Genomic DNA, 14,554 nt, shown 5'->3' on the forward strand with positions numbered 1-14,554 from the left:
GGCAGCCCAGATACTACATAAGTACCCAAATATCTGTGTGTTAAATCTATATAGCATACAAACATATTTCCAAATCGTTGCTGTGCTCTTTAACCCAATTCTATGTTCTTTAACTTCATAGAAAAGACCAGAATCTACTGTCTCCTGTCAATTGCTGGTACTTACTGCTGAACCAAGTGAGAAGAGAAAGCAAAGACCATGCAACACTCAGTGATATCTATCTGAATAATGTCATAATGCGATTTATGCAGATCAGTGAGGATTCTACAAGGATGTTCAAAAAGGTACAACATAATAATAATAAAAATAATAAAAAATATATCTAAAATATATTAAAAATATAATATATAAATATATATATTTATTATAATGATTTTCTGTGTTGTGGATTGCAAAAGCAGTCAAGTATTTTTTGGCACTTGCTTTTTAAGCCATCAATAATGATAATGTAATATCCGTTCTCTGCTAATGTGGGAACAAATGTAAAATGATACTTTAAGGCCCATATGTTTTTTTAAAGGGAGCACTGTGCCTCTTACTGATGCACTGGTTGATGGTATGAGAAAAAATTATCTTCAGTGGTATAAAGAACAATGCCACAAAGCAATGTAGAAACATCAGGGGTGATTCAGGTTGGCTTGAAAAGCTTATTTGGTTTGCTAATGGCCTAAAACAAGTGCACTGCAGGAGGGGCTGATGTAACATGTGCAGAGACAGTTACATTTGGGTCGGGTTTGTACTTCAAACTGATATCTATATTGCAGTGTAAGAATAAAGCAGCCAGTATTTACCCTGCACAGAAACAAAATAACTCACCCAAATGTAACACTCTGCACGCGTTACATCTGCCCCACCTGCTGTGCACATGGTTTTGTCCATTAGCAAAACCATGTGCAGAGAGTGTGCTTTGCGAGCCAACCTGAATCACCCCCATTATTTTGACTTGATGGGAATGAGCATGTTGTGTGGGATTCTAGGATCAACTTGCACATATTTACCATCATAGGGCTGGTGCCTGAGATAGAGAAGTCACTGTGTCGTATAAGTTTGGCGGTTCTAGAATGAGTGCTGATTTTGGCAATAACTTTGTACTTTGACAGAAATTTTGTACAATTTCAAATAAAGTTTTTCCTTCTGTTTTTAAGAATTTTAACAAATGCAATCTTAACTTGTCTGGTTGTCTCCGTTTGTCCCCGTAAGTTGTGATAGAAGCCATGAGAACTGGAAAGTGCAGATTCTCCTAACCTTTACTGAATGTAAAATGTGAGCTAATTTGCGTAGCTTAATAATAATTATCTTTTTAAAGAGTTTTTCAAATTTTGGGAAACGTAACTGTACTCCAGCCCCATTCGGCAGTTATATGGCATCATAACAGGTGCTGCATGGTCAATGAACAAACCCATAGCCCTGCGTGCCGGTAACTACAAAGTGTGTGTAACAGCAGTGTTGTCCAAGTTTAGTGTAGTAATTGCAAGAAATGTTTAAAAAAAGAAAAGTACTTGTGTGTTCCAGACCTCTTTGGACCGTACATCTGCCTGTTTATTTTCGTAAAAGTTGTTACATGTTTCTAATTTAACAACCAAAATGACCTCTTTTCAAGTAAATTGGTTTGTTTCTTTTCATCATCACACATGCTTAGACATGCATTCAGATGAGCATTACATTACACCCGAAGGCTCAAATTATGGCGTTTCCAAGGATGTAGCTTCCTTGGAATTTTCTCTCCTTATCCAGCTGCTTTGCATCTTTAATTTTTTCCCCCCATTGATGTTGTGAAAAGCTGTGTTGATTGGGACACTGTGCTCTACTTACTTCCAATAGAGCCACTGCCGCCAGTTAGTGTTCTGAATGCCTAGGTTTCTGTGCCCAGTGTTGCATGGAGCAACGGAAATCACCAGGAATGTGCCCAAAAAATAGAATTTGCGGCCGACCTGCTGTGATCTGGTTTTAATTGTATCATCCATGCCTGCTTAGGCTTAATTTTGCTTTACTCTGCTGTCACTGTGCCTTTTGTCTCTGTATTTAACAGGTCTTTAGTTACTATAATTATGTGTTATAACAATACCAGTAGCTATCTTATTAATGGAACAGAAGACAAGATTATTCTTAATGGTAACAGAAGTAAAAAATACGGCAGAATTTTTTGTCTGTTTTTTTTTGTGAGCTGTAGTGTACATAAGTAGATATATGTACAGGAATCCATTCTACCATAAACCAAGGATTTCCAAACATTTTAGAATCACTGTACCCTAGAGTATCCAAATTTTATTCATGGCACCCCCAAGCCAAAATGTCTTACTGAGAGATTGAAATAAATACTTAAATTGACTAAATTGTGTTTTATATGCCATCCTTATGGTGTGTGTACACGGGTACAATCAGCATGAGATTTTGACTATATAGTCAAAATCGCATGCAGATCACAGGTTTTTTTACCTTGCGATCCCGATGCACGCTCTGGTGACAGCACAAATCGAAACCCAGATAGACAGGGCAGCAATGACTATATAGTGCAAATCTAATGTAGATTGCAAGAATTGCATGTAAAATGTACAGAGATAGCAAAGATTGTATAGCAGTCGAATAGCAAGGGAATCTCACCGTGTGTACACAGCATTAGGGTCAGTTATGTAGTAAGGGACAGGATCCGCTTCTGTTTGTCCTATGTTATGATTGGAAGTCACAAACCATGAATTTAGTTGGTCCCGGATCAACAACCCAGGCCACCCCGGCAATTGACACAAGACACCCCAGGGTGCCACGGCACACCATGTTGGGAACCACTGCCATAAACTATTAATATACTCAGTTTTGTTTAATGTTTTTTTTCTCAAACCCTTTATTAAGGATCTATAGGCCTGATTCTAAGTAGGAAATGAAGTAACTGGACCAACCATGTTGCAGTGTAAGAGATGCAGATATATACATATCTTTACGATCAGGGTAATACTGCTTTTGCATGTCACCCACAAATACTGGGACTTAGATTTTAGTTGGGACACACCTCTCTCAGATCTAACTCTCTGCACATGTTACATTTGCCCCACCTGCAGTGCACAGTTACTTGCTCGCTCTTGTTTTATTCCCAACTCTGAATCCAGTACTATGCCAACTCTACTGATTGGATGGATGTAGTTTATTATGATGGGGTATACTGTTATCGGCAATCATTTAAATCTGTGTGTGCTGTGACGATCACATTTCCTTATTGTTTTTGGATAGTTTGACATGTAAACTGCTAATCTGACACTTTGTTCAGAGAATAAATCTACTGCATTGGTGACAATGCATAATAGCTCCTTGCAATGCTGCGGGTCCTGCTGCGCCACGATGTATGGCGGCAGCCTTACGGCAGGGATGGGGAATCTTCAGCTGTTGTTGAATTACACATCCCAGCATGCCCTGCAACATTTTTATCCTGGTCAAATGGCAAAGCTGTAGCAGGCCATACTGGGATCTGTAGTTGAACAACAGCTGGAGGGCTGACGGTTCCTTATGGCTGCTTTAGTTGAAAGACTAATGGGCTTTCAGCGAGTCTGCAGGCTTGTGCTGGAGATAGGATTAAATATTTATACATCCCTGCACACGGGACTGATACACACAGGTGGAGGACATGGGTGTAAATAGTATAGGTTTTCTGAGTCTGCAGGCTGATGGATTAAACCTTTGCACTTTCATTCACATAGGACAGATATACTAAGGTGGCAGACATGAAGGCAGGGTGACCCATTCTGTGCTACTGGCCAGTCACTTGAAAATAACTAGTTACGTTAGTGTCAGGGCCGTGGTATACTTTTTGACACAGGGGCAGGTGTGGTAATAAAGTAGAAGGTGCTGGCGCACCAGTCAGACAGCCCCTAACTGTTAATGCACCAGCCAATTAGCTTCTGTCATTTTTCAAACTCAAGCCTGTATCTTGGTAGTTAGGTGCTGATTGGCTGGTGCTTTATCCCTTTCCACTTTATCTCCTTTCACTTTATCACCACTTTGTCACTTCCCAAGGCTTAATTCATCTGCCCCTGAAAGTGAAGTTTCTGTATCCACTAATCTTCCGGTATTACCATCCTGACAATGGGCAGCAAGGTGGCTCAGCTACCTAATGTGAAAGCTGTCTGACTATAGCACTCCATTACTAAAGGCCCATACACACTGGGCAACTTTGAGCTGAAAGCAGCTCCGTTTACTCGTTTGAGCTGCTTCCCGCTCAAAAGCCACCCAGTGTTTATGGCCCAGTGATGAGCGGTGAGCGCTGATGCCAGCAGGTGAGCAACGGGGTGGACGGCCTTCCATAGCGTCCTGCGATGGAAGGCCGTCCACCCCGGGGAAAATCTCTAAAACTGGCAAAAATCGCTCAGTGTGTATGCACTGAGCGATTTTCAGCCCAGGGATCCCCCACATCATCGGTTACCATACACACTGGGCCAAATCGTACTCCTTGAAATAACCAGCGTAGGACTGCTCCACCAGGATACCAACAGGGTACATGAAAGGGTACTCGTACATTACTGGTTACATATAGGATTTTGCATGGATTGCAGAGGGCACCTGAAGCAGCTGCAGTGCCGATCCAGTTGATATAAAGATAGATGATAATATTTGCAGTAGTGCTTCATTTGGGTGATGCACTCATTGTATGGGAGATTTCGTTCAGTGCACCGAGCCCAGCGCAGGCAGCACAGCGCAGGAGGCAGTCAGGGGGGGGGGAGGGGCCCGGGACAGCTGTACCCACAGCACCCACCTATCGGCGGCCCTGACTGTGGCCAGTGCTGGGACTATGACATAGTTTACTGTTAGTCATCCCCTGATTATCTATTAGTAAATATTATCATAAAAATACACAGGAAGATTTCAATGACTTGAATCAATCTCCAGAGCACTAAAAATGCCCCCCCAATATATTGTTCCTCCTAGGAATAATGCCAGGGATTGGCCTATTAGCTGCATCATATGTTTAGTGGGTCTTACAGAGCAATTGATCTTAAGGTACTGTACATCTGCCCTAAAGTATTGATGTTTGATTAAAGTGTTTATAATGGAAATGCCATACATCCCGTATGTTTGTTTTACTGTCATAACTTTATACTCTTTCACCATGATACTTACTCTTTCATCTTACTGCTCCAGCTGTGTTTATTTTTGACATTTAAAACCATAGACATTGGAGTAACTAAACTAACATGTGCTATGGAAAATTATAGTTCGTATTTATTATTTTTGACATCAATTATTTAATTGTGTTGTATTTTTTTATTCAGGGTACTCGTGATAACTGTGTGTGTCTTAAGGGGCCCATACACGTTCCAATTATTGTATACAATATCACAACTCTTCGAATCTCGGTTTTGCAATGAGATCTAGTACAAAAAGTATGTGCAGTACATACTTTTTGTACTAGATCTCATCTTATCTCATCGCAAAACCAAGATGCGATGTATACAATAATTGTAACGTGTTTGGGCACCTTAAGCGATAGTGTGACGTGATGTAGACTGCATAATAGATTGTAACCTTGCGGGCACGGCCCTCCTACCTTTTTGGCTGTCTGTAATTACCCAGCTTTTTTATATCACTGGTTCCAGTTGTAAAGCACAACAGAACACTGGCCCTGACAGATCACTCAGCGGCACATTGCTGTGCAGCACTGTGTGCTGAGTGTTCTGAGCAATCCAGCATAGCACAGAACCACATCTCCCTCTGTGTAGGCCCCTTAGTCACAACGAGGGCACATCACATACCACTTACCTCTCTACTGAGGACATTTACAGTCATTCAGCAAAGATTTCATTATTTATTATATATTACCAGTTATTGTATATATTGACAAATATTCTACAGTGCTCTACAGAGAATATTTGACATCAGTCCCTGCCCCAGTGGAGCTTGCAATCTATATTCCCTACCACATGAAACACGCACACACAGACATTCTAGGGTTAATTTTTGTTGGGAGCCAATCAACCTACCAGTGTATTTTTGGATTGTGGGAGGAAACCGGAGTACCTGGAGGAAACCCACGCAAGTACGGGGAGAATATACAAACTCCACACAGTTAGAGCCATGGTGGGAATGGTCCATTTTATGAGGTAGTAATTAATCATTTCTATTTTAAAGCCTCTCAATTTAGCACAACTTGTGACTTGCAACAATTTATTTACAGTTTCTTATATAGCGCAGCAGATTCCGTTGCGTTTTACAATAGTAGACAGTGCTAAAACAAACTGGGTAACAACAGACAGACTTGGTGGTAGGAGGGTCCTGCTGCAAGATTACAATCTATATGAAGTAGGCTGTATTTTCTGTGTGTATAACTTTGGGTGTTTGAACCTATTGGAAAAAATGTGCCCATAGCACCTGTAACATAAGAGGTGCTGCCCTGGAAGTACAGCAGAGACCTGGTTGTTTTAACCCCGTGGGCACCATAATATCAAGGGGGGGGATTATTTGTAACACACCCAGCTAGTTAGTAAACTAACCTTCTCTGGTCCCATAATCTCATTTAAATACATTTGTTTCATAATATAAATCTAATATTTAACACCCCTTTGTAAAGAAAGGAACACAGTCAGCCACAAGCTCATTTATCAGGATCTGCTCCTTACAACTCGCATGCAATGAGCTAAATGTATGAAAATACATGCGCTTCCCCACTGAAGTGGTTGCAGCAACATATACTGTTCTGTTCATGACAAAAAATATCTGTCTGCTAAGACCATGCACAGCTTCTGGCAGATGACGAGACTTCTACACCTACTAAAATAATCTCCATGACGGAGAATATTCTGTACTTATTCACTGATTCAGCAGACAGAGTGTCTCCAATGAACATAACATATTGGGCAGCATCACCCATACAGTAACACACTTGCAGCTTACATTGAAGATTCTGGTCACTTTGAATAAAAGTAATAATAATCATAAGACTTGGTGTATTTATAGTATTAGCTCATTCAGTAGCGGCAAGCCGTGTAAGCTATTTGTGTTCGGCCCACAGCTGTGCTCAGCAGAAATCTCCTAGCTGAAAGTCTCAGTACAGCAGTTCCGCATTCCCACAACGACACATATCATATTCATGCTGCTCGTTTATAAAGAACCATTGAGACGTCCGTATGCAGCCCACTCGGTAATCAGTACAACACTCAAAGGGGATTAGAGCTATGTATAATAGTGCACATTAACGTTCTCCTAATCAGCTAGCCAGATATTTGTTTTCAGTTTCCGTTCTTTATTGGAAACATAACTAATTGCTATAAATGGTATAACTTTCTGTGCTTAGTTGCTCTACTGGCCAGGGACCCAAGGTTTGTCTCTGGAAATGTCCATATATTTTACAAAGGTTGCGATCCGAATAATCCAAATAACAGCAGGTTCCCCAAGGTCAGAATCCTGATGGATAGGCTTGGCCTTGGGGTTAGGGTAAAAATACTTGTACAATCTATCAGGACTCAGACTGTCATGATTTCATGCCCAACTCCTTTATAATACTGAGCAATTTCACAATTAAAATATATCCTATGCTGTGTACTAGAAGCATTGGTTACAGCCTTCTCTTATTATGTACACTTTGCACTTTAATATAAATGTAAAATTGTAATATTTTGAATAAATTAGGTAAATAAAAATGTCATGTTAGACTGCAATGCACCAAATCTCTAAACAATTTTTTTTTTGCTGATCGGACGGTTTTTACCGCAAAATTGGCGGATCTCGATCAGATGCGTGTTCCCGTGGATCTTTTGCTAAATTTTCTGATTATTACATGCTGCATGAAAGTTCAGAAGATTTAGCAAAAGATCCATAGGAATGCCCATTGGATCTTAATATAAATCTTTGGTAAAGATGTGCGCTCTTGATATAGATGGATAGATATAGAGAGATATAGATATATAATCTCTAGGTACTTGTGTATGAGCACGGAGCCTACTAAGCAAATTGCTTAGTGGGCGATTCTGCATTAAAAAAAATCGCGTTGCATGCGTTTTTTTGCGTGCGATGCGATTTTTCTATGCCATTTATTCACTGCTCTCTGCCCATCGTATGCGATCGCACCGCACGCTAATTCGCACGCGATTTTATAGGGTGCGATGCCATTTACTTTACTATACACTTCTATGCGATGCAATGAGATTTAGGCACCCCCCACTATCCACACCACCCCGAAGCATGGCGGAACGCATCCTCCCGACTTTTTCATACCCCACTCTCCACGTTGGCGTGGAGTTGATTTTATATAGTCCGAAGCGTGGCAAGTGCACGCGGAATACATGTCACGTAATCCGTGGGGCTCGGTGGCTCGCTGCGCTCACCACACTGTCACATTAACTCCACGCCGACGTGGATAGTGGGGGTACGAAACGTTCGGGAGGACGCACTCCGCCGCCTCTCGCGGCACCTGCTGCTCTCGCCATGCTTCGGGGTTGCGTGGATAGTGTGTGTGCGTGTGTCTAGAATCTCATTGCATCTCATAGAAGTGTAGAGTAAGGTAAATGCCATTGCACCCTATAAAATCGCATGCAATGTGGCGTGCGGTGCGATCGTGGGCAGAGAGCAGTGAATAAATTACATAGGAAAATCGCATTGCATCGCACGGAAAAAAACGCATGCGATTTCACTACGGTACCATACATATGCAAATATGGCGCCATGATAATACACAAGTGTGTGTGTGTGTGTGTGTGTGTGTGTGTGTGTGTGTACACACAGTTTTCAATCTCTATGTAAGTTGGAACTGCAGTCTCCTTTATGCACACATTTATACACTTTGTTTCTGTCCAGTCCAAGAAATACAAGGTCCTGAACAAATCCTGAGAATGCAGCCTACTGACTTACAAGGACTAGTAACAACGCTGTTGCATGCTCTTTTATGACAAATGTTTGGACACAAAATGGTTTCACTATGTGGGCAGTCAATTCACTTTAAATGTAACTGGATTTAAGTCTCCTAACAAAAGACCTAAGGTACAAGTTGGAACTGTTTTTCTTTAAACTCCCCCGGCAGTTCCCCGGGAGGCCTCCATCCGATTTATCACTTGAAATGCCATTTTATACATGAGATAAATCACATGAAATTTATCACATGTAAAAACTCCTGGAGAGATGGTGGAGTTCAAAGGAAATCTGATGCTGTACTGTACATCACAATGTGATGATCTGATTTGGATTAATCTTATGCGCATAAGATCTGCAGGATCTGATTAGATGCGCATGGGAACATGCATCAGATTGGACCTGATGTCAACCACTTCCAATTTGGGCTGATTCATCGGAGTCTGATGAAATCGGACCTGTGTATGGGCACCTTGATTTAGATTCTTTACACAGTGCCGATATTTATGCAAGTGAGCATTTATCAATAGATTGTGCACGCGCCAAGGTACTCTTGTGATGCAGCCTGCAATCAGGAAGAAAAATATAGTGCTGCGCATTGTTCGAGTAAAAGGGGCTCCAAACCAGTATCTTATCTAGGGCCCCACGCAGTCTAAATCCAGGTCTGGAATGATGAGGCCTACTGAATTTATTGATGGAACCGGATTTTATTACTTTTTAAAAACAGAAAACAAGGAAGTTAGCCGTTCTGAAATGTATTACTTGCTAGCGTGATTTTGGTGCTAGAAGGATGGTTGCCATGCCCCAATGCAGCAGACTTTCAGCTGCCACTATTGGAATACAGAGGTCTGGTGTGCGACTTTGCCTCTTTTTAAACCCAGGAGATGCTATTAAAAGCCTCTCCCAGTATAGCTGTTCGGCAGTGACCAGCAAGGATATTGGTGTGGTGCTGTACTGCTGGCATATGTGTTGGGCTGTCACTGCTCTCCAGTGTAAGTACTACATCAATCTCCACTGTTCCAGCCAGTGTAAGTAATGCTATTTTAACATGAAAAAATTAGTAAACCCAATCATCTCTATGACATACTGTGCTTAACATTTCAAGGAAAACATTCCACACATCAGGGTACGGAAAGATAGAAATGGGGACCCACAGCAAAACTAGGACAAGCCTACCCACACTACAGTTTTAGAAATGACACAGGAAAAAGACAAAGCAAGATGGTCACCATAAAATGTTAATATACAGTATAATGAAATAATTAAGGCTCTGCAGATAGTTGGTCACATTTGAGGTTTTTCTACAAGTCAGAAATCATCTCTTGTGTAAAGCACCAGCATTCAGGGCACATAAGGTGAATAGCGCACAGGGCAATTACATACTGAAAAAGTATATATATGTAATTACACATCTAACATATATTTGTATAACAAATGTTATCTATAGCCAATAAAGGAAGCAAAAATAAATATTTAAAGTTTGTCATAAATTTTCCAACATGATCTCATTTGAAATCATCCGTTAATAAGCTGATGGCAATATATCTCAGTACACTGTACCCACACACATTAAGTCATAGTTCCTGAATACCGCCTGCCAAGTTATCATTATAATTACAAAGTTTCCATGTTGTTGGCAGTGAGCTCACTGCCTAAACAGTTTGTAAACATATAGATATTGCTCGTATTATGCCCAGACATATCTGTATTCACCAGTTTATACTATGTTACTGTGAAGATACAGTATTTGGGAAAACACTTAAAGGGGCATACACATGTAGAGATGTGTGCTAAGCTATTTAGGGTAGGCAATTTCCCTGTGTCCAGATCTCCCATGGGGAGCACATACACATGCAGTGATTTGTGCTAAGCAATTTTGCTTAAGCAAAAAGAAGGCCGGGAAGTGGTTCAGAATGAGAGATCTCGATCATTATCTTTTTATCAATTATTATTATCTCTTTATTAATTTGACTAGATTTTGACTTCATGCACTGACTTAAGGGACATACACATGGAGCAAATGTTTGCTATTTTCTAAGCAATCTGACTAGATGGCGTAGAAAGTAAGCACCGGTCTCTCCGTGTATATGCCCAGAGAGATTAAATATCTCTTGCTAACTCAGTGCATGCAGTCAAAATCTAGTCAAATTGCTTAGCAAGTGACCACAATCTCTCTGTGTGTACAGAATGAGAGATACTGATTGCAATACCACTACCCTGTAATTTTTTTGCTTAAGCAAAATTGCTTAGCACAAATCTCTGCATGTGTATGTGCTCCCCATGGGAGATCTGGACACCAGGAAATCGTTTACCCTAAATAGCTTAGCAAAAATTGCTTAGCACACATCTCTATGTGTGTATGCCCCTTGTTAGCAGGCGATGGCGTAATCACTCTGGGTATACACGCAGCACATATGTGCTTACTTTCTAGTCAGATTGCTTAGAAAAGAGCACAAAATCGCTCTGTATGTATGCCCCTTAAGACTTTGGTGATTTAGAATGTATCAGATTTAGAAAGCAACTTCCCAGTTACACCTTTGCACATTTTTCCCATTTATTTACATATTGTAATACTCACCATATTTCAAATGTGGTAAGAAAAGAAGTAAAATTCTTATCATTTTCTTTGTAAATAAAGATGGATTACCCTATAGGTTTAACTGCACTATGGATTTTCCAAATTCACACAGTTTATTAATGGGCTCAATAACACAATAATATTTTGAGCTTGTATTTATAAATAAACAGTATAAGAAGATGACCTATGAGACAAGATATTCTTGGAGGATGAGTCGAAGTATTATATATGTATAGAGCGTATGGAACTGAATTTCTAGAAGCTCCTCCTGGCAATGCAGGTGGCCTTGTCCCTTTTTAAAAAAAAAAATTTTAAACATTAGTTTTGATTGATTTTATACAATAGCAAACAAAATAATAAGGTACAGAAAGGCAAGGCAAAACAAAACAGGGGAAGATAAAACAAAAGGAAAAGCACACATTGATACTGTCACAAGTACATATATACATATATATGGAACACCCGTAGTTACAGATTATAAACATTAGAAGGTGCTTAAAAGGAGTATGTGGCGTAGAGAGACTGACCTATAGAGTGAGATCAACCGCCAATTCCATTACAATTGCGTATGAGCTAAGTTGTAGTGGTCCAATATTCAGTCCAGCCAAGCCATCTAATTAATGGTTTGGAGGTCAAAGAACAGTAATGCACTCCAGCAGATTCAAATTTGCAGTGGTGGTGAACTGCTTGTTCAATTTGAGGGATGGTTGGCATTCGGGTGGTGCGACAATACTGTGAAATCAGGGTTTTAGATGCGATCAGAATGTGACCCAGAACATATCTGTCATTACTAGAAAGGCCTCCATTATATAAATGAAAATAGCCAATTTTGGAGTCAGGGAAATGGGGATTTTCAAGACTGTTGAGATTAATACAAACACTGCTTTCCAGAAACCAGAAATATATGGACATTCCCAGAATATGTGGAATAGGGAGCCTACATATCCGCATCCTCGCCAACATAGATTAGGGTTGTTTGGTATTATGCAGTAATACTGGAGTCCTATATAGACGGTGGAGTAATTACGTTCCAAGATCACCCACACTTTAGGATCGTCTATCTCAAACCAAGCCCCAACTTGGGAGAGAATACTCGCAATTCGGTAATTGTCTGGTTCTGCTGTTCCGTGTTATACAGTGCCTTCAGGTTCCTCCTGCTCCACTAACAATGTTGCGGTGCTACCAGTGTTCGGTGGCCTTAGCCGATTTCCCGGTCACCCTTTCAGAAAACCCAGGCACACTGCCAGCTGGATGCCCCTCTACTGGCTTAGTGGGGGGTGATTGCGAAATGCAGGAAGATGGCAGCTGTTATCCATAGCTTTTAAATCTCGTTGGCTGCTTTTCAGGGCTCTCTGGTGTCCCAGTGGGTATCCAAACTTTGGGTCAACATACATTAGGTTAACATGAACCATAGGTCAACTTAAGGGAAAAAAAAAGTTTTCCCATTTTTTTGAACGTCTTAATACTTTACCACCCCTGTGGACTATCAGAAGGTACGCTGTCAAGTAATTGGGGGTGCATATGCTGAAACCTACAAATGGACATCAAGAACCCATACTGACCTTGTGTCAATCATTTCTGTTTTGAGCTTGTTCATGCCGACCTTTGGTGGTCAACCCTATGATTCATGCTGTACCGGTGTCTCCATGACTGTTATTGCCCTTCTGACTGGTAGAGCTAGTTTGCTAGGCCTGCAGTCTTCTCCCGGGGGCTCTTTCAGTGACAGTTTCCATTTTAGATCTTCTTACATGATCCCGGCAGCTGCTTGTAGCTGCAGTTTGTGAACTCTAAAAAGTGGTGGCTGGTTTTCCACCCCACAAATGGGGATACTAGCTTGTTGCCCTTCCTGCTACAATATTTCTGGACTCAGGTTGGTGCCATTTCCTTCTCTGCTCATCATACATCCCTGTGCCTTACTGCTGTGACTACCTCCTTGGTATGCGGCTCCTGCCTCATTTAATACCCTACTTGCAAACTCTCCTGCATCTTTTTGGTAACTGCTATCCATTATATACACATCCCTGGTGACTCCTTTATCTATAACCTCATGCCGGTATTGATAAAAGAAAACAGAATGCTGCAAGCAAATAACCCAAGATAGCAAAAATGTGCCCACTCCTCTGCAGTTTGATCCCAGTGCCCAGTCTTTCTCTCCCCATGCTTCCTCTCCTAGGACTGACAACACCCCTCCTCCGTCTCTTAAACAAATTTTCCATGCCACCATGGCCTTTGAGCAGTGGGTTACTGACAAGATAAAAGAATGACATGTTTATGTCTTACCACCTCAGTCGTGATCTTCAGGAAATTAGGGAAATGGTCGGAGAGGCTGGACGTGGAAGTTGATTTGAGTGCCCCTGTTTAGTTGTGACATTTTGGCGGCTGTGTTTTTTTTTCGTTTTTTTTCTCTTTCTGTAAATTATGCAGTTGATATATGTAGGATCTGTATTGTCCGGGTCCTTGTGTAAATTGTGCCCTGCTGTGGTGCGTGACTACTAAGCACCTCTACTCTGGCTTTGTGAACCTGAATGGTGTCTCTGAGTACTCAATACATAATCTCTATATGTAATTGGGTTTTGTTTTTGTTTTTTACACTGCCTTGTATCAATAGCCATGCCGCATTTCCTTTGATTTGTGTGGTTGTTAACTTTAAACCTTTCCAAGCACACACAGAGGTCCAGTTGTGTTTGAGTATCCAAAGCGTCTCTGAAATAAGCTGGGTGGTGACCTTGATGTGGCTATAAAGATGCACAAACATGGTCAAACTTATGTGTTTTAAGGGTGTGTCTTAGGCGTGCTGCTGAACGGCCTGCAAACACAATTGCTCACATTGGACCTCACACGCTGACTGAGTTTGTGTACCTAGCATGGGACTGGTGCGATGTTTACATCTAAATAAGCATCCACTGAAATACTCAGCATCTGTAATACTCGCACATACAGACACACAGATGTTGCTGTAAACCTGGGAAGGGCTTGTTTCACTTCTGACAGTCGTATATGCTACCAGTAAAAGATGTACACAGAACCTAGCCACATCAGACTCAGAATTAGCAACATCGTTTTTTTTATTTATTAACAGTTTCTTATATAGCGCACTCATATTCCGCAGCCCTTTATAAGGAATATTTGAACATTTACATCGGTCCCTGCCCC

At 41.0% G+C, this 14,554-nt stretch overlaps 1 protein-coding gene across 4 annotated transcripts in view; it reads left to right on the forward strand.

Moving 5' to 3' along the window:
* Window positions 1-14,554, forward strand: part of SRGAP1 (SLIT-ROBO Rho GTPase activating protein 1) — a 148,418-nt gene that overhangs the window by 70,445 nt on the left and 63,419 nt on the right. For all 4 annotated transcript variants that reach the window (XM_083182435.1, XM_083182436.1, XM_083182437.1 and 1 more), the window contains exon 3: window positions 122-284. In XM_083182435.1, the coding sequence (XP_083038561.1) occupies window positions 122-284 (163 nt within the window). The remainder of the gene's footprint in view (window positions 1-121; window positions 285-14,554) is intronic.

This window comes from Crinia signifera, chromosome 4 (genome assembly GCF_055691185.1).
Source record: "Crinia signifera chromosome 4, ASM5569118v1, whole genome shotgun sequence".
Taxonomy (NCBI): Eukaryota; Metazoa; Chordata; class Amphibia; order Anura; family Myobatrachidae; genus Crinia; species Crinia signifera.